General features: G+C 47.4%; 2 protein-coding genes across 4 annotated transcripts; one reads left to right on the top strand and one right to left on the bottom strand.

Annotated features, from left to right (window-relative positions):
• Positions 1-130: 130 nt before the first annotated feature.
• On the bottom strand, positions 131-3,250 carry LOC133499452 (isotocin-neurophysin IT 1-like). The gene is made up of 3 exons (XM_061817492.1): positions 3,047-3,250; positions 1,595-1,799; positions 131-387 (listed from the first exon to the last, which is right to left on the bottom strand). Exons 1-3 carry the CDS (start codon positions 3,164-3,166, stop codon positions 242-244), a joined length of 471 nt encoding a protein of 156 aa, XP_061673476.1. The 5' UTR covers positions 3,167-3,250; the 3' UTR covers positions 131-241.
• Positions 3,251-4,972: 1,722 nt separating this feature from the next.
• On the top strand, positions 4,973-18,130 carry znf366 (zinc finger protein 366). 3 transcript variants are annotated; one of them, XM_061817327.1, is made up of 7 exons: positions 4,973-5,047; positions 8,991-9,938; positions 10,870-11,037; positions 12,458-12,608; positions 13,763-13,954; positions 14,602-14,776; positions 15,735-18,130. In XM_061817327.1, exons 2-7 carry the CDS (start codon positions 8,998-9,000, stop codon positions 16,181-16,183), a joined length of 2,076 nt encoding a protein of 691 aa, XP_061673311.1. In that variant the 5' UTR covers positions 4,973-5,047; positions 8,991-8,997; the 3' UTR covers positions 16,184-18,130. The 3 variants fall into 3 exon arrangements, with proteins under 3 accessions (XP_061673311.1, XP_061673310.1, XP_061673309.1); XM_061817326.1 differs by lacking the exon at positions 4,973-5,047 and adding an exon at positions 6,726-7,064; XM_061817325.1 differs by lacking the exon at positions 4,973-5,047 and adding an exon at positions 8,025-8,074.
• The last annotated feature ends 1,470 nt before the right edge of the window (positions 18,131-19,600 follow it).

A 19,600-nucleotide genomic window follows, 5' to 3' on the forward strand; every position in this document is an offset into this window, starting at 1 on the left:
TCAAATGAGGGGAAAATCAGTGGATGGAGGACGTTTCTCCCCCCAAAATGATTCGAGAACCACCATTTTTTTTTTTTGTTTTTTTTAATAGACTTCCTCTAAACTTTATTTCAACACGCAAGATGGCCGCATGGCCGTCAATGTCCACCCCCTCTTTTCGTACATCAAAATAGACGGACAAGAAGCTGAAACGGGCAAGTAACGATCTGCGCTGAAGGAGCGACGCCCCTCGGCCGTCAACTCACTGACCGAGTCGATGAGGGGAGGGGTGACCGGCAAGATGGAGGAGCCGCACGATGACGTCACCGGGGTCGCCGCCGTCGTATTGGCCCGCTTGATCGTCCGCCTCCTCGTCCAGGGTGCACGACTGGTCTGCGGCGCAGCTCTCTTAGAACGGGGGGGCAAGTACTTTGTAGATCACTCACATTTCATATCACCCCCTCCCCACTTTTTTTTACCCTGTCAACCTTTTTTTGGAGTTTCCAACATTACTGAACTCTCGCTGCATGAATAAGCTTCTTCGCTTTGTCAGTGAAGCTAAAATGACACTGATGACATTTAACATATTTCAAATCAAAACATCTTTCAGAATAATGCACTGCAGGTGCAGGCTGAATTACAACCAAAAATTAAAAAACATCTGAAATCGCTACCTGATGAAACTCGTTCTACAGTCATTTCAAAATGACTTCGCATGGATCAAAATAAACTTTTCGCTGCATCAAAGAAAGAAATATTAACATGACATAACTCAGTATTCAATGTTAATCACACAGAAAACCCCGATTGTGAGCATTTTGTATTGAATTTTTTTAACGCTGTCAAATTTATTTTTTTAAAAATAAAAAGTATTTTAACTATGATTGTATTTATAAATATATGAATATATAATCATACAATATTTAGACATTTCTGTTAGAATATCTTCGTAAACAATTCCAGGGCAGGATAGTTAACACAATTTCCTTATCGCAGCCGCTAGAAACAAATAGAAGCGCTCAAATTAATAATAGCGGAAGATTATGAAATAATAAAAAGGTTAATACTTTATACTTCTCTGATTGGCTAGGAGAAATCACATGCTTCCACTGCACCAGGGGCGTCGAACTCAATTTTGTCCCGGGTTTCGATCAGAGGCGCAGTATGACTGAAAGTTTGCAAATCTTCCTCATCATATTGGCACGTGAAATTTTGGAATTTCTTTTGGAATCAGAAATCAAGGGGTGACGGGTTTTTCACCTATTGTTGTTTGGTAACACAAAAAATGCTTGCAATAGCTCTAGGTTATGATCTACGACGTGACCATTTGAAATGTGGGTACAGATTTGAACAAAAATCACGGACGCTGATACGCATGATTTGCTTCCGCGGGCCGCATAAAATCCCGCGGCGGGCCGGATCTGGCCCCCGGGCCTCCAGTTTGACGGCGGTGCGGTAGATCTACGGCTCCTCGTTTTGTATTAAATTGTCGCGGTGTCCCTAATCTCATGGCCTGTTGTGAGTGTTGGGCATCTCGCTAGGTTTTGGTTCTCAATCCGCATTTCAAGGCACGATACCGACGGGCGTTTTCCTGAAATCGAACGAAATTCTGTACCTGCATCACAGCAGAGTCCCGAAGCGGCGCAGCGTCCGCCCTCGGTTCCGCAGGGTCTGCCCCCGGCCTGGCACGGTGTGAGCAGGTAGCCCTCCTCCAGGCAGCGAGCCGTTTCCGGGGATCCCAGCAGGCAACCGAAGCCGTCGCCGCAGCAGATGCTGGGGCCGAAGCAGCGGCCCCTGTCCCCGGGGCCGCAGGACAAGCACTGCCGCCAAACGCAGATGCGACACATTTCCACTCTCCGTTCACAGTTTTACGCTATGCTGAGGGATTTCTAACTCGCTTTCAAATGAGAAAGTCAATGAAACCAGAAAAAAAATATATGATTTTGAAAGATATCCATTTTTTTTTTGGGGGGGGGGGTGGGGGTTCCACCGGTTAGCAAATTAGCTAACATCGCAAGCACCGAAGCTTGATCAAAAACTCCAAACTTAGCTTTCATTTAGATCCCTGTTACTTGCAACCCTTTGACAATAATTAGTCACACTATAATTCTATTCGTCAAGTAGCATTTTTGTTATTCAATTTTGAAGGGTTAATGCAGTAATATTTTTGAGCATTTGCAGTTGTCCAAGTTATTGTAACACATTTTTTGAGTTTTCCTGAAAAACATCCAAAGGTAAATCTTACCCCCCCCCCCAAAAAAAATGCCCAAAATGTCCTCCTATTCTACTATAGCCCATCATATCATAATAATACAACTAGTTCGGAGTCAACTGCGCCAATTCCCTAACATCACCTGCGATCCGAATATGACATCTTGTCTTCATTAAAGAACAAAAAGACTGAAAAATTGATGATAGATGACATCTGCTACTAGTTGAGCCCCTGAGAACTAAAGATCCCTACATCAATAATCATAATGATAACTAAATCCATGTTTGTAAAGCGGCACGGTGGATCAGCTGGAAAAAGCAGTTCACAGTTCTGAGGTCCCCGGTTCAATCCCGGACCCGCCTGTGTGGGTTTTCTCCAGGCATTCCGGTTTCCTCCCACATCCCAAAAAACATGCAACATTAATCGGACACTCTAAATTGCCCCTAGGTGTGATTGTGAGTGTGACCGGTTGTTTGTCTCCACGTGCCCTGCGATTGGCTGACGACCAGTTCAGGGTGCGCCCCGCCTCCCGCCCGACGACTGCCGGGATAGGCTCCAGCACTCCCCGCGACCCTTGTGAGGATAAGCGGCGGATGGATGGATCTTTGGAATTTGGCAGGGAGTGACACTGCTGATGAATCAGGAAAGGTGAAGAGTACAGTGGTGGACTGGACCTTGTACGTCTTGATTTCGACCGGTACCCCCCGACCCGAAAGATGTGCCCTTTTTTTTCCCCTTTTAACTTAAAAATGACAAAAACAAAGTCAGCCCAATCTCGTTCTCATCGGCTCAGTTGATACGTGCGGTCGGCGGCACCGAAAAACGTTCTGGCGCTTCTCGAAGGAGCTCCCTCACCTTGCGCAAGGGGGCGTCCGTGATGGAGCGTTTGCCGCCGATGGGGCAGTTGGAGATGTAGCACGCCCAGCAACAGGACAGCAGGAAAACCAGACACACGGACACGGCGGCTCCGCTCATCTTTGCTGAAAGGAAACGGACGGCCCTTGAGTTAGCGAAACGTTCAAGGACAAAGTCTCACTTTGCTTCTCGAGGGCTCGTCAAAGTCGATGCTTCCGCTTGCCGGTGCGATTCTCCGCCGTCATATTTATACCGGCCGGAGCTCTTTTTAAGAGTGCCGCAGAAAGCCAAAAGCCACTTAAGGCCCTTTAATGAGTCGCCTGACCGGCGGGCGGGTCAACGGTCGCCGAGGGTCTGCGGCGCCGTCGGCCTCGTGAATCATGCCAGTGCGTGACCGCGCATGCCGGTCGGGCGGGTCGGCGAGGTGAAATTAGGAAGGGGGGGGCCATCTGATGAGATTACGTCGGCGATGGCGTTTTAGTCATCGGCGCTTCGCGTTCGCGTAGCGCCGCTTCTTTACTTCTTTAGGCTTACTTACTCACGGCGGCTCAGCTGGTAAAGCGTTGGCCTCGCAGTTCTGCGGACCCGGGTTCGATCCCGGCCCCGCCTGTGTGGAGGTTGCTTACTCTCCCCGGGCCTGCGTGGGTTCCCTCCGGGTGGGCACTCCGGTTTCCTCCCGCATCCCCAAAACATGCGACATTAATTGGATACTCAAAATTGCCCCTCGGTGTGATTGTGAGTCAGGCTGTTTGTCTCGACGTGCCCTTGCGATTGGCTGGCGACCAGTTCAGGGTGTACCCCGCCTCCTGCCCGGTGACACCTGGGATAGGCTCCAGCACTCCCTGCGACCCTTGTGAGGATAAGCGGCTCAGAAAATGGATGAACGATATATACATCTGCAGTGGGTAAGATAGTGATTAGCATGTGTGACTCGAGGCGGCACAGTGGGTCAGCTGGTAAAGTGTTGGCCTCACAGTTCTGAGGTGTCAGGTTCAATTCCGGACACGCCCATGTGGCGTTTGCACGTCCTCCCCGTGCCCGCGTGGGTATTCTCCGGGCACTCCGGTTTCCTCCCACACTCCAAAAACATGCAACATTACTTGGACGCTCTAAATTGTCCCTCGGTGTGATGGTGAGTGCGACTGTTGCCCGTCTCGATGTGCCCTGCGATTGGCTGGCGACCAGTTCAGGGTGTACCCCGCCTCCTGCCCGCGACCCTCGTGAGGATAAGCCACAAAGAAAAGGGACGGATGGACATCAAATACAAATACGCAGCAGCTTCCTCCTTCATCTTATTTTGATGTTTGAGTTGAGATGGGATCGTTTTGAATTTCCAATTTCAATTCCGTGGCCCAGCCCCAGCGGCCCCGAGGTCAATTGAGTTCGAGACCCCTGGCCTAGATGAAGGTTGGAAAATACTTCACGAGGTCACGCGGCAAACTCAAATCTCGCCCGCAGCGTGGCTTTATGTGGCCTTGGAAAGCAAATGATGTGGAACTCTTTTCATTGGGGAAGAAAATGTGCTCAAAAACTTGACTTTTCACTTTATTAGACATTTGCAGCTTTTTTTTTATTCACCCCCAAAACCCAACATATCAGTGTGAAGCAAAAAAAAAAAAAAAAGTTTGATAAAAGGTGTTTGTTGTCTTTTTTTTTTTAAATTAAATTTGGACAAAGGTATCTTCACCTGCTCCATTTTTTTTTTTTTTTAAATGTGCTATAAGTCACTGAACACACACATGCGCAAGCATGTGTTGCATCAATTTGCTAATCACCGGCACGGATTGAAGCCCACATTGTGCAGGTCCTGAGGTCAATCGGCCTCATGGGCTAATTAACACAGCTAACGACGGGCCACAAGCGTTTGCCTCTTCCAATGATATGAGTCCAATTACTCACGCTTGACTCGCTCACTTTCCACCTCGCCAGATGAGCTGAGGACGTTTCTTCCTCCGCCAACTTTCCCCCAAACTCTCACAAGACTCCAACAGTCCTTGACGGGTGAATCTCTTTGCATGTTTCGCTGCGAAATTCATTCTTGACGCATTCCGAGATTGTAATTTTGAGGGCGAAATATGATGTTCTACAGTACTTTTAACACACAAATTCATCCAACTTTTGTGCTGTTGGATGATTGAAAGCGCTTTAGGTGAGTGTGATGAGTGGGACGCTTCCCCCTCCTGGTGGCGCTTTTCACAAACTCGCTCACTGTTTGTCTTGCTCTGGATTTGCAAAATGAGCTCTCGAAGGAGAAACTGAATTCATCCGTCCATTCATTTTCTTTGCCGCCTATCCTCACGAGGGTCGCGGGGAGTGCTGAAGCCTATCCCAGCTGTCAACGGGCACACCCTGAACTGGTTGCCAGAACAAAAAAAAAAAAAAATCCTCTTTTATTAGATGGGAGGAAGTACATACAGTAATTAAATCCATCCATTTTTGGTGACATTTACTTTTGTTGGTGTGCCGTGGGATTTTTTCAATTGTAAAATGTGTGCCTTGGCTCTAGAAAGGTTGGAAATCACTGATTTAGAGTGTCCAATTAATGCTGCATGTTTTTGTGATGTGGGAGGAAAGCAGAGTGCCCACCTGGGGGGGGGGGGGGACCCCCACGCAAGCATAGGGGGAAAATGCAAACTCCACACGGGGAGGGCTGGGATTGAACCTGGTGTGACGGTCTGAGCGCTCCCCCCGTGCTGAATAGTCTCCTGCATGCGTGACTGACAGGGGAACTCTGGGTACGCTTAGTGGGAAATCCCCCGGTCTCATAGTTCTCCTTTTTCTACATGGATGTCGCCAACATACGCTGTAACCTAACCTTAAAACAAAAGTTGATAAAAAGATATGCATATATATGTACATTTGCTGTGTTTGTCGATCTGAGACCTCCATAGCATATGTTGAAGCATGGATGGGGATGTTTCAGACTGGCCGGAAGTTTACAAAATACACGAGCGTGTGCGTTAATCACAAGGAGACTCTTCAGCTGCGCTAGCGCTCAGACCGTCACATTGGGACCTCAGACCTGTGAGGCCAACGCTTTCCCAGCTGATCCGGTGTGCCGCCAGAAAACGAATCAAAGTAAAATACATTGAATTAAAGCACTTAGAAAGAAACATTTTGAATCTGATTAACTGTAATGCAATTAAACGTACAAGTATCGGAGACCAAATAACGCTCGATTTTGATTGACGTGGTCAGAGAAGCACGTTTCCTGTTTTGTTTGCCATATTAGTGTTGAACCACGTTGTGTACATCCACGTCAAACGAAACACAACACATCAGCGTTGTGATGCTTTACAGCAATTGATGTTTGAACACAAACGGTGGATCAGCACATGTACACGTACAATAAAACAATGTCAAAATATATATTCTTTACCCTCTGTGAAAAACACCAAATATTACTGCGGTCTTCTGAGTCAGGTACAGTAGCTGCACATTGCGTGAAAGTCTATCTCGCCTGTGTCTGCACGACTGAATTCTGATCGGCCCTCGATTGCGCGCACCAGAAGGACCCGTGAAGAACGAATCGCGATGCACAAACTATTTACTGATGGCCAGGTTGTGCGCATCCAGCCTCTCCGCATATTAGTCGGCGGTCCAAACACGGTGACAGTGTTTTCCCCCTTTTGTGCGACTAAAGCGACGACAGTTTACGTCCTGCGTGTCCCACATTGTTTTCTGCAAGAAACATCCACCCGAGCCCTCCCTGCATTCCTCCCGAAGCTCTCCAAATCCCCATTTCATCGAGAAACGGAGATGTCTATCTAGTGTTTCCTTATTTTTCTGCAGGAAGGCACTCGACTTGTTGACTTCCTCTCCCCTCCCTTCCTTCCCTTCTCTCCGAAGCTACTCATCTGAAAAATGAGAACAAAGTGATTGTTCCTGTTCTCTTTCTTTAGTCCCTCCAAAAAAAAAAAAAAAAAAGCTCATCTGTGGAAGGGTCGCACACTTTCAGGAGGGAGCTGGAGGCAGAGCGGCCGCGCGGACCCACGGCATCGCGGCAACGCTGGCGCAGGTAGGCCGCACGCACGCGTCGCAGCAGACCCACACCGACGCACTTCTGTGGCACCGACCGGCGCGTGGGCACGAGGAGGGGCTTGTAGATCTCATCATCAATGACATTCCATTCAAAACACACTTGAGACGACTCAAACGATAAATAGCATTCCTCGGCCTTCGACGCAAATACGTCGTTTATGATGGGGAAATGTGCACGCATCTGTCATCGCTGGTCAAAATATTAGGGGTAGCTGCGCGCTCCAATGAGATCACAGAACAGGCGCCGGAGCACAAAAATCTGCCAAAACTTCAACAATGAGGCTCAGTCTGAGGCATTCATTGGACATTGGGATTATTACCGAGGGGTGTTTTTCATATTTTGCTTTGTTATTTAGTCGGGGAGAGGGCCGACTACAGTACGACCACAATATTAGAGTTAGAATTGCCTCTCTCAGGTTATCAAACAAAGATCAGCATCGTTATCTTATATTGTCTTTGTAAAAGTAGAAAATATGATGCAGCACCTTGCATTGACCCTCATGAGATCCTGTACCTAATAAAGTAGCCAGTCAGTATTGAAATTCACGTCATCTTGCTGATATATTCTGTGTTTCATAGCATTACATATTTTCTCATATTTTTATCACCTCAAACAATATTAGACAGGCGTACGTAAATGATCCGCTCTAGCAAATCATACAGTTTAAATGATTAGATGTGATTATCATCACTTGCTGTGTTCTGATTTCACACCGGTATTAAAAACTGAGATAACGACGGACAGAAACGGCAACGGTGAACGCGACGTCCACAGCAGGTCGACATTTCATCAGCAGCATCAGATCACGCACTGTTGTCTGAATATTATATCTTTATTGATAATTGGCTAGCTCGCGCTTGCAGGTTTGTGAGCGCACGGGTGGAAGAGAGGGGGAGGGGGGGGAAAGGAAGTACTTCCTCCAAGACAAAACAGAAAAACATGAACAGAGACAAGAAAAAAGCGATGGAGAAGCGAAAAGGTGACAGGTGAGTTCCGAATTTCAGGATAACCCAAACCCTTTGAGAAATTAAGAACTGAAAGGTAGCGGTGTGAGTATCGCTTCGTGACGCTCGCACATCACACTCGGGAAATGAAACCCGATGTGGTTTGGAGTAGTAAAAGTACCACGTAAAAGTACTCTCAGGGGCGAGACGTGGCCCAATACGGTAACAGTCAAAAAGTGAAGACGCGCTTCCGATTTCTTTCACTTGAATAAATCTGGAGTTCACCAAATTTACCCTGCAAAATATAAAATTACTGACAGGCGGGCTCCAAAGCGTCCAATTTTTTTTTTTTTTTTTTAGCAATGGTGTCCTGGGACTGCCTCAAAGTAACACAAACGTAAAAACAACAACGACGAAAAAGGTCAAAGCCTGGCGACGTCCCTCTTTGAAGAAACTGCACGTGTCCAGATCTTTGTGAATCTATCCATCCATTTCTATGTCGCTCATCCTCACAAGGGTCACGAGGAGTGCTGGAGCCTATCCCGGGCAATTTAGAGTGTCCAATTATTGTTGCATGTTTTGGGGATGTGGGAGGAAACCGGAGTGCCCACCCGGAGAAAAGCCACACAGGAACGGGGAGGACGTGCAAACTCCACACATGCGGGGCCGGGATTGAACCAATGACCTCAGAACTGTGAGGCCAACGCACCGTGCCACCTCTTTGTGAGCTTAATGTACAAAAAAAAAAAAAATGACTTGGCCGCAAAGGAGCCAGCGATTTGTGATTTTGTGAGTCTAAAATTGAGGTATAAAAATAATTTGGCATTTTTTGGTCTTTTGTCTTGAATGAAAACACAAAAAAAAAAAAGAAAAAAAAACATCCGCTGTTGAATTTTCGACTGCCAGTTGAAAATGGGAAGAAAAAAAAAACAAGCGATGGTTTGTTTTCTTTCTGCAGGATCAAGATGGAAGCCGTCCGTTTCTCACCGTCGACAAGTCCTCGATTGAGAGCAGACGCCCGGCGGCCGGATCGGCACGGGTTCTACGTGCCCCCGCCGTCCATGGTTATGAGGTCTTCCCTGTCAAGCTATCCCACCGGAGACGGCGGCGGCCCCCTGCAGGGCTTCCCCGTGCTGAGCCCGACTCTCATCCACGCCGAAGGGGCCCAAAGTCGCAAAAGGACTCCTTTCAAGATGGACGCCCATGCACGCGAGATTGCTGAAGAAGAGGAAAGCGCCGTCCCCAAAACGGGCACCCGCTCCCACCTCTCCTTCCCGTCTCGCCCCGTTGCCCCCTCACCCGGTATGATCGAGCTGAGCAGGCTGCAGCTTGGCCGCGGGACGGCCGCCGTTGACGTTCCGGTCCAGGTGAAACGAGAGCCTCTCAGCCCCCCTCCAATGTGGCCCCCGCCCCCTTTCCTCCTCCACCCGTCCTACTTCCCACCTCTCCACCACAGTCTCATCCCGTATCCCTTCTTCATGCCGGGCCCCGTCGTGCCCTTCCCGCCCAGGGAGGACGTCAGGCTCGCGCGCCGCGGTCGCGACGCCCCCCCTCGGACCGGCCCCGGCCCCGGCCCCGGGGAGAAGCCCGGCTTCGACGTCCACGTGGACGACAGCTACTACGTGGACGTGGGCGGCGATCAGAAGCGCTGGAAGTGCCGCATGTGCGACAAGTCCTACACGTCCAAGTACAACCTGGTCACGCACATCTTGGGCCACAAGGGCATCAAGCCCCACGGGTGTCACCTGTGCGGGAAGCTCTTCAAGCAGCTGAGCCACCTGCACACCCACCTGCTCACCCACCGGGGCATGCGGCCTCACAAGTGCCAGGTGTGCCACAAGGCCTTCACCCAGACCAGCCACCTGAAGAGGCACATGATGCAGCACAGCGACGTCAAGCCCTACAGGTGCGGGTCGGGTTGCCTTAACTTCCGTTAACTCGCCTTGGGTTTATTTTTGCGCGTGCACATTTACAGGGCACACACAACCGCTCAACAACCATCCGCAGGGAAATATAAATATTCTTTTAAGATGGTAAAAAAAATTACCACATACAGTGCAAGGTTTTCATTGGGGAACAACCCTATAATCACCCGAAATAATTCTCTATGCTTGGAAAATGATACATTTCCAATGAAAAACATCACAACAACTATGTGTATGTAGATTTTGGACATTACGCAGAAATTACATTATTTCCAAAAAGTTATGGCAATAACAGGCGGCACAGGTGGATCTGCTGGCCTCACAGTTCCGAGGTCCCGGGTTGAATCCCGGACCCGCCTGTCTGGAGTTTGCATGTTCTCCCCGTGCCTGCGTGGCTTTTCTCCGGGTGGCCACTCCGGTTTCATCCTACACTCCATAAACATTAATTGGACACTCAAGATTGCCCCTAGGTGTGATTGTGAGCGCGACTCTTGTCTGTCTTGATGTGCCTTGCGAGTGGCTGGCAAACACTTCAGGGTGTACCCCGCCCGCCCGCCCGCCTCCTGCTTGTTGACAGCTGGGATAGGCTCCAGCACTCCCTTGACCCTTGTGAGGATACGCGGCAAAAGAAAATGGATGGACAGAAGTATGGTACTAAATGGATTTTAAAAATATCAAAAAATGTTGGACATACTTGTCACTTAGCAGTGACAGTATGCTTAAAACATGCACGAACAACAAAACGGGAAGGAAATGCTTTTTTTTTGGGGGGGGGCAACAATTATATAAAATTAATAAATTCACTTTTTTTTTTTAGATGCGGTTCATGTTTTCATTCCGCATCGACTGTGCTAATTATTGATGATGAACGTTTATTGCAAAAATAAAAACCTCCGCTTGCACATCCACCAGCTGCGGCGTGTGCGGCCGCGGCTTCGCCTACCCCAGCGAGCTCCGCGCCCACGAATTGAAGCACGAGAAAGGCCAGGACAACGTTTGCGTCGAGTGCGGTCTGGACTTCCCCACGCTGGTCCAGCTCAAGAGGCACCTGACCGCCCACCGCGGGCCCACCTTGTACAGGTGAGACATCGGCCAAGTAGTTGAATGTCCACAACTCGTCTTGCTACGTTTGGAAATTTGAGTCATTTGCAATGTCACCCAATCAAAAATAAACTTTCCCAACAAAAATTCCATTTCCGTGTGCAAAGTGAGATCTAACCGAGCTATAGCTGTAGTAATACAGGACGTAAATTATTAACCGTAATTTCCGACCTACAGAGCGCACCTGATTATAAGCCTCGCCCGGTACATTTGTAAAGGAAATACCATTTGGTACACACAGTATATTAGCCGCACCTGTGTAAAAGCTGCAAATGCCCACATTGAAACACGAGATATTTACAAAAAAAAAAAAAAAGACTTGTACACAAAAAGAGTTTTCAAAGTTTTAATACCTTAGCTTAACATAGCAACAACATGGTAGAACGAACAGGGCTGGTTTAAAAAAAAAAAACAACAACAAAAAACAACAACTCCTGGCAAAAAAAAACTAAACAAAACAGTAGCAACACGGTAGCACAGCACTAACAGAGCCGGTTTGAAAAGAAAACAATCAATGAGACGCGGCAGAAACATGGTAGCGCGGTGCTAACGATAGCACAGCACTAACATACCGGTAAAAATCATGGAGACGCAGCAACACACTAGCACAGCGCTAACAGGGCCCGGTTAAAAAAAAACCCCAAAACACCCCGGTAAAAGTCACTTTCTCGGGACATATATTCCACCGGTCTCACTCTTATCTTTTCCGCTCGAGTGCCCCCTTGCGGCGGTTAGAAAAAACGCACAAATTAGCCGCATCATTGCATAAGCCGCAGGGTTGAAAGCGGAAATGACGTTAATACATCAACAGTACATGTGGAGCCTCAAAGCTTGCTTTTGTGATCACAGCAGCAGGGGTCGCAATTTTTCGTCGGCGCGAGACGGTACGTGTCTGACGGTCAATCGCTAGCTCTGTCGCTGACTATAATTTGTTCCCGATTGTCCAGTTGAGTTGTGTTGTTCGGTCGCATGTAGCTTTACTATGTTACGTGACAAACTTTGACAAGCACTGCACACAACTTGTATGTGGGAAAGGAAGTCGCAATGCACTTTTCAGGTGATTATTGAACACCGGGAGAACAGTAAAACACAAACACAATGAGCGTACTCACTCGGGAGCTGCTGTTGGCCATTGCTCACGCCCAAACACTCACGCAGACGTTACTTACATCACACGACATACATACGTAGGGACACTACAGTATTTAGTATTTTCTAGACATTTTCCAGTTTTTTTTTTTTTTTTTTTTTTTACCTTTTTCTAATTGGGCTATCCCTCAATGTAAAGTAGTTGCTTTAACTTCATTTCTTTCTGTCTTTTGGGCCGCTCCGGTAGTTGAACAAATGTTAAGCGACGATGTGAAATCCCACGTTCGAGGCATCCCTGTTGTTCTTGCAGGTGTACCGAGTGCCAGAAGACCTTCCAGTACCCGAGTCAGCTGCAGAACCACATGATGAAGCACAAAGACATCCGGCCGTACATCTGCAGCGAGTGCGGGATGGAGTTCATCCAGTCGCACCACCTCAAGCAGCACACGCTCACTCACAAAGTAGGTGGATGGTTGGCGCGCATGCAACGCTTCTCGTTTTTGCCAGCGTGTGTGCCAGCTGGCACAATTTTACTCTTGCTTTTTTTTTTTTTTTGTCATTTCCTCTTTATCAGGACTGTTTTTAAAGGTTTAGTTTGAAAAACAGGTAGCTAGACGGCCCAGGTCTGTAACATAATGTAGATTAGGTTAAAAAAAAAAAAAAAACCTCTGTGAATGCAAACTATGTAAAATACTTTTCTTTGTCGTAAATTAATAACTGGTGCTATTCTTAAAAATGTTATTATTCATCATTCCCGAACGTGACTATTTAAAATGTACAATTAATCGATTAGCCGATTATTGAATAAGATGAATGACTAAAAAAATGTACTCTATGTTTTCATTAACCAATTTCATGAAATATTGTGGCTTTCTTGATCATGTAAATTCTCATTGGGGCGGATTAAAGAATGGAGTGGGACAGTTGTGACCTGCGGGCCGTACTTTGCCCACCCCTGACCCTTGACTAAGTAGCCCGCAGATAATGCCTCTTTTTTTGAAGAACTGTGCAGTGCCACGAATCATGTTATAATGTGAAACATATCACGTTACAACATGATAGCAACCTTTTCTTTTTTTCTTTTTTTTTTTTTTTTGTGTGGCAGCAATACGCTTCCACAGAGGTACAACTGGATGTACAGCGTTATATAGATTCCCACGTCGTTACTCGGCAGGACACGCCCTGCTGCAGCACGATTGGCTCCTGCGTCACAGGAAGTGCAGGCTCCGCAGACGTAACAGTCACAAGATAACCGTCTAAAATGTAGAGTATTTTTACAAAAGAAAAACACATTTTTATTACAGTCAGGTTTAGAGCTAGCTATGGCGTTTTAGGATGAGTTGGATTTAGAATTTGAGGGATTAGGGTTATTGTTAGGGTCATGTAGTTTTTCTTTCTGTCTGGAAACAGTTGGGCACGTTTTACCAGAACACAACAGCCAATCATAGAGCAGCGGTGCTTGTCCTGGAGCCAATAATGTTGGAGTACGGCGCGTCCTACCAGGAAACTATGTGGGAATCCTAATAACGTAGCAGGGGAGCCAACTACCTTACCTTTTTGTATGGCTTTTTTTTTTTTTTTTTTGGTTTCTTCAACCCTTTTACTCTGCTACTAGGGCGTGAAGGAGCACAAGTGTCGTATCTGCGGCCGAGAGTTTACGCTGCTGGCCAACATGAAGCGGCACGTCCTCATCCACACCAACGTGAGGGCCTACCAGTGCCACAAGTGCTTCAAGAGTTTTGTCCAAAAGCAGACGCTCAAGGCCCACATGATCGTCCACTCCGACATCAAGCCGTACAAGTGCAAGGTGTGTGGGGAGGAGGGGTGGGCAACGTACGGCCCGAGGACCCGAACTCGATCCAGCGGAGTTTGACCTCGGTGGTTAGAAGAAGGTTCTGGGATCATGACCAGACAGCAGGCCGGCTTTTGGCATCGGCAGCCTCTTCGCTAATAGGAAGGATATCGGCGCACAAAACCGCCTCTCTAACAATGGCCTCCCGCCTCCCCGGAGAACGAGGCCCGCAAATAGATTTCATCTCGCTTTCTCTGCCGCTCGGAGTGGGGGGGCTTTCCTGTTTTCTCACGGTCCTCTCGGACAGTCTCGAGTCCCTCTCTCCTCCTGAAGGAAAGGACCACCCTAATAAAAAAGAATGGAGAGGAAGGACAACGGAGGAGTTGCCCTTCCCTGTTCTGTTGCTTCCTCTCGCTCGGTCCTTCTGTTTTTCTTCTGTGTGCGTGTGATGAGAGAGAGAAGACAGAGGCAGAGGAAAGGACAGCGTTGGGGGGCTCGCATAGGGTGTATCCGAGGGGAAACGCCTGCGCATTCATTCACTATTAGGCCTTGTCATCCAAAAGACATTTGGCAAAGAAAAACGCGATGCTTTGTACTCCGACGGGGGAAAAGCGCTATAGAAAATGGACGGATGGGTAATTGTCTGTGTTTGCGGCTTTCAGCTGTGCGGCAAGGAGTTCAACAGGATGCACAACCTCATGGGTCATATGCACCTCCACTCGGACAGCAAACCTTTCAAGTGCCTCTACTGTCCCAGCAAGTTTACCCTGAAGGGAAACCTCACCAGACACATGAAGGTGAAGCACGGCGTCATGGACAGAGGACTGGATGAAAGATGTAAGCACCTGAGCACCTTCGTCATCTTGAACACTGCTCCCCACTTTCATGCAGCACAACACTGATTCTCAAAGTGTGGGAAAGAGTACGAAACTTTTTGGAATTAATTATCCTGTTGGTCGATATTTCATTGAGTAACTCTCACCTCTCCCTCTTTTTAAACCACTACCATTAACGCTCATTTATGATGGCTGGACGTCTAGCCTGAAACTGCATATTTTGGTTCTGACTGTATGGTATAAGCTATGTACAGAATTTACAGTTAGCATGGTGATCGCTAGCATTAGCACGCTAGCGGTAAAACTACCATTCCTGTCAGTTATTCATCACGGTTAGGTTATATTTCACCGTCTTAAAAATCGCATACTGATGCTCCTCTGTTGTTTTTGGCAATGTTTAACACTGGTCCAAATGTGCGTCTGTCTGCAATAAAAGTCCACGTGGTACATATGGACAGTGGTCAAACTGTTCCAGGCGACGCAAATTAGACTTGGATGACTTAACCCGTTTTTTTTTTTTTGTTTGTTTGTTTTTTTCCACAACCCCACATTTCAGCTGTATTTAAGTTTTATTATTAGTACACTTGAAATGAGCCCTTAAGAATGATTACTTTTACTGTCCAGAATTTATGTTGAGAATTTTTTTAAACTTGCGTTCAAATTCCACATTTCGCCCAAACAGTAATCCTTGCTATTTCACGGTTGACAAACATATCAACCAATGTGACATTTTACGGTGTCACAGGCGACTTCTGGAAATCTGAGACTCATCCCCTGACATGTCCAGATTGGAAACAAATATTGCATGTGCAAAGCCATCTTTGACTAATTTAATGATCTTGGTTGTTTACTGTCACACTTGATGAGTGAGCAGGTTCTCCAGAGACTTTGCAAGCAGTTAAAAAGTCAATGAACGTGAAATGAAAGTGACTTTAATGATTTGAATTCTGTTATTTCAGTGTTCCGACAGCGGGGAAGTTTCTGCCTCTCCTCTCCCATGAGCCTCCTGGGCCGTTTCAACCAAAAAGAGCCGTTTGATCTTTCCCAGAAGCCTCCAGGCCTTCCCGGCCTTCACCTTCCCCAGTCTGACGGCGAGAGCGTGCCTGGTAGTTCTTGCCAGGAGGAGGATGAGGAGAGTTTGTACAGACACAGTCAGTACAGCCCCGATGAGGATCGACACGAGCCCTCGGCTGGGGAGACGGCGCCAGGGCCGGCGTCTCCGACCGGAGACGGACACTCGAATGCAACATGGAGGCGGGTTGAGTCTCGCCCTCGTTCCGGGGCGGCCGAGAGAAGTCACGGAGGGTCAGGTGACCCTGCAGCTGAGGATCTTGACCATGTGACAAAGTGCAGATTACAGACAGACATCGTCAGGGAAGAGAAAGCGAAGGAAGAGGATGAACAGTGAAAAGAGGACGGAGATTTTGCAGAACTCTGACAGTTGATACGATCTTCAGACTTATCGCAAATTGTTAGCGAAATTCAGCTTTCAGGTGAACTTAATGTCACCATCTCTAAACTTTTGAATGCGCATGTCCGACTGTTAGTGTTTCAGTGCAAGTGCGTGAGCACAATTTGCTGTTCTCTGAGGAACAAGGGCCTTCACAACCAATGGACAAATACATTTCTTGCTGCCATGGGAAGTGCTATGTAAAACAGCCGGGACCACGAGAGAGTGAGTATATTGGGAGAAGGGTGCTGAGGTATGGCGCTGGCAGGCAAAAGAGCGACAGGAAGCCCAAAGAAAAGGTTGATGGATGTTGTGAGGGAGGACATGAGGACGGTGGGTGTTAGAGGGGAAGATGACACGCCGTGGCGACCCCTAACGGGACAAGCCGAAAGGAAAAGACGGAGAAGAAGATTAATCGGACGCTCTGAATTGCCCCTTAGGTGTGATTGTGAGTGCGACTGTTGTCGGTCTCCATGTGCCCTGCGATTGGCCGGCAACCGGTTCAGGGTGTACCCCAGCCGCCTCCTGCCCGATGACAGCTGGGAGGCCAATCGGCAAACGATCCTTCGCGCTTTCAAATTTAGAGTTTGCAATTAAGATGCACGATATTGGAATGTGGGGAAAAAGGCTACAGCACTCACCGCGACCCTCGTGAGGATGAGTGGCTCAGAAAATGGATGTAAAGCAGCAGTCTCACTCACGCTGTTGGCATTTTGACAACAAGAGACGACACGTCGCAAGTGAGGTTTGAAACAGGACGTTCTCGGAGGAAAGTGGACACTGAGCACAAATTGAAATCAACTTGGTTCCGATAGATGTATGGCGTGACTGGAGGTATCACAGAAAGTCATGGAAAATGTACATGTGCATGCAAAACTTTAGGGGATGTCAAATTAAATTTGAGGTGTCCTGACAATCCACACGAAAGCCAAACAGAACTCATTTTTTGGTGAGCGTATGTGACGAGTCAAGGGTGCGTGCGCCGTCTCAGCCGAGTCCAAAAGAACCGTAGCAATGAAAGCTGTGAAGAACATCTTGTACATATTGTACATAACTTGTTACAATCGCTCTCAGGTGTTTGCAAAAAAGGAGGAAAGGTGCATACACCTATTTAGAAAATGTTCACTCTGATCGTGTTTCTTCAAATAGTGGCCTCTGCTCCGATAGGGATTATGAATAAATAAAAGTGATAGACTCCTCCTTATTTCCCTGCGTTATCCATTTTCTATAGCGCTTGTCCTCATTAAAGTCACTGACTTTGGGTGGCAGTCGGGATACGCATTAGCAAACAATCCTTCTTGCTTTCAAATTTAGAGTCTGCAATTAATATGCACGTTATTGGAATGTGGGGAAAAAGCCAAGCGAAGCGCAGGGAAAACACGCAAACCTAACCTTTGACCTCTTAACTGTGAGGCTGTCTTGCTGACCGCGAGTTCACTTCACTGCTCCACTCCTTTTTTTTTTAACCCACAGAATTTATTCAAAAAAAAAAACAAAAACAAATTTATGGTGGCACTTGAGTTTAAGATGATCAATTTATTTACATGTCATCACAGTACCTTTACCACAACACACATGGCGTTGTAGAGCAGACGTGGCATCTGTAAAGGTGATATTTATAGATACATTGGAACACAAATGCTGAGAAACATTTCAAAAATCAATGGGGAAAATTGGGGGATGCTCTATTATTTCTGCAAAATGGTATTGTATATTCATCCAAATATGATTTAATAATATATTTTAACATAATAGCCTCCCCCTGGTACTCTCTGCAGCTGAGTAAATACATATCCTTTGCCACTATATGAGGAATTTCATTTTCTTTTGTAAATCGCAGTATATAACGGTGTGAATGTTTTGGCAACATGTGAGCAACTCCAATCATTGAGTCTATTTTTTGAAATAAACTGTGATTTCGCATTTGGTCTCATTTTGCCCGTTTGTCTCTGTCAATCGTGCGCTAATGAACGGCAGAACGCGAGCGGAACCAAGCGCGATTCCGTTGAAGGAAAAGCAGAAATGCGGTTTGCGCCTCTGCCGTATGAAATAGCCCAAAGGCCGAATACATCTCCGTGTATTAAAAACATGATTTTTGGGACCTTTTCTCCAAGTTTTGCTTTCCTTTCAAAGCTGAGGAAGAGGAAGAGAAAACACCTCTCTGCCTTTCTGTCTTTTTTTTTTTTTTTTTTTGCTGCTGATCAAACAAGCAGCGGGTGTCCCAAACAAAGACTTCATGCGTGTGCGCGTATGAGTCACAACATAAGCATTCATTGTGCTCAGCGAAGAAGTCGAGACAAAAGCGGCGGAATCACACGGTGGATACGCTGCAATGTGTCACAGACAGTTTGTGTTTGTCACTTTTTATAAGAAAACTCATCGAAGCCAATAAAAGCCATCACCCGGTGACGGTTGAGTACAATGTGACGCTCACCGAACAATACGCCCTTCAGTGCTACCTCGCCGGACGTCCCAATCGCGAGATGACAAGTCAAGAAGCGTGGCCCACAGCGTTGTGCAAAACCGTCCGACATATTGAGCCATCGATCGAGCAGTATGTTCACCGGCCGTCCTCGATGCAGAGGACTACAGGCTCGGCCTCTCGGCGATCCATCGAACCGCCGTAGCCGACGGGATCGCCGGCTACAAACCCAACATCGTGTTGGGCGTCTACCCGCCTCCAGTAGCCGAATCCGAAAGACAACTCCCGCGGCCAGTGAGACTCCGTTCTGGCCGGTGTCACAAGCTCACCGACTATCAGCATCGACTCGACGACAACATCGTCGATAAATGCCCGTTGTGTGACGTCGCCCTCCACGATACGCGTCACTTCTTCAACTGTGCTCAAAAACCGACCACGCTGACGGCGGAAGACCTGTGGAGCGCCCCAGCTGACGTGGGTCACTTTCTAGACCTTGATACAGAATAACGACCGTCGTACTTGGCTACAACAACAACCTGGTGACGGAGGCACGGAAAAACGCCCAGGGAAGAAACTTCAAGCGCACCGTCGGCCTCGGCTCATTTGGGTTTAGATGGAGGGACAGGGTTAAAAAGGCGTCGAGGGATGATAGAGAAAGAAAACAGGATAGAGGGTTTAAGCAGCCAGAGGGGTGGAATGAAAGACCAATGAGCACAACAACAGCCATATCAACAACAGAAATTACAGTCGTCCCATGACAACAGCCACGACGCTTGGAACGGTCCGCTCACAACGCCGCCGATAACAAGCGGATGATTGTAAAGAGCAGAAGTAGAGGATACCGGTTAAAGGTGAGAAAGAGAAAGACAAACAGAAATTGGTTCGCATATGGATGGTGACGAGGTTACGAGGATCGAGAGAGAGAAGAGAAGAGAAGAGAAGAGAAGAGAAGA

The sequence above is a fragment of the Syngnathoides biaculeatus genome, chromosome 4 (assembly GCF_019802595.1).
Source record: "Syngnathoides biaculeatus isolate LvHL_M chromosome 4, ASM1980259v1, whole genome shotgun sequence".
NCBI classification, from domain to species: domain Eukaryota; kingdom Metazoa; phylum Chordata; class Actinopteri; order Syngnathiformes; family Syngnathidae; genus Syngnathoides; species Syngnathoides biaculeatus.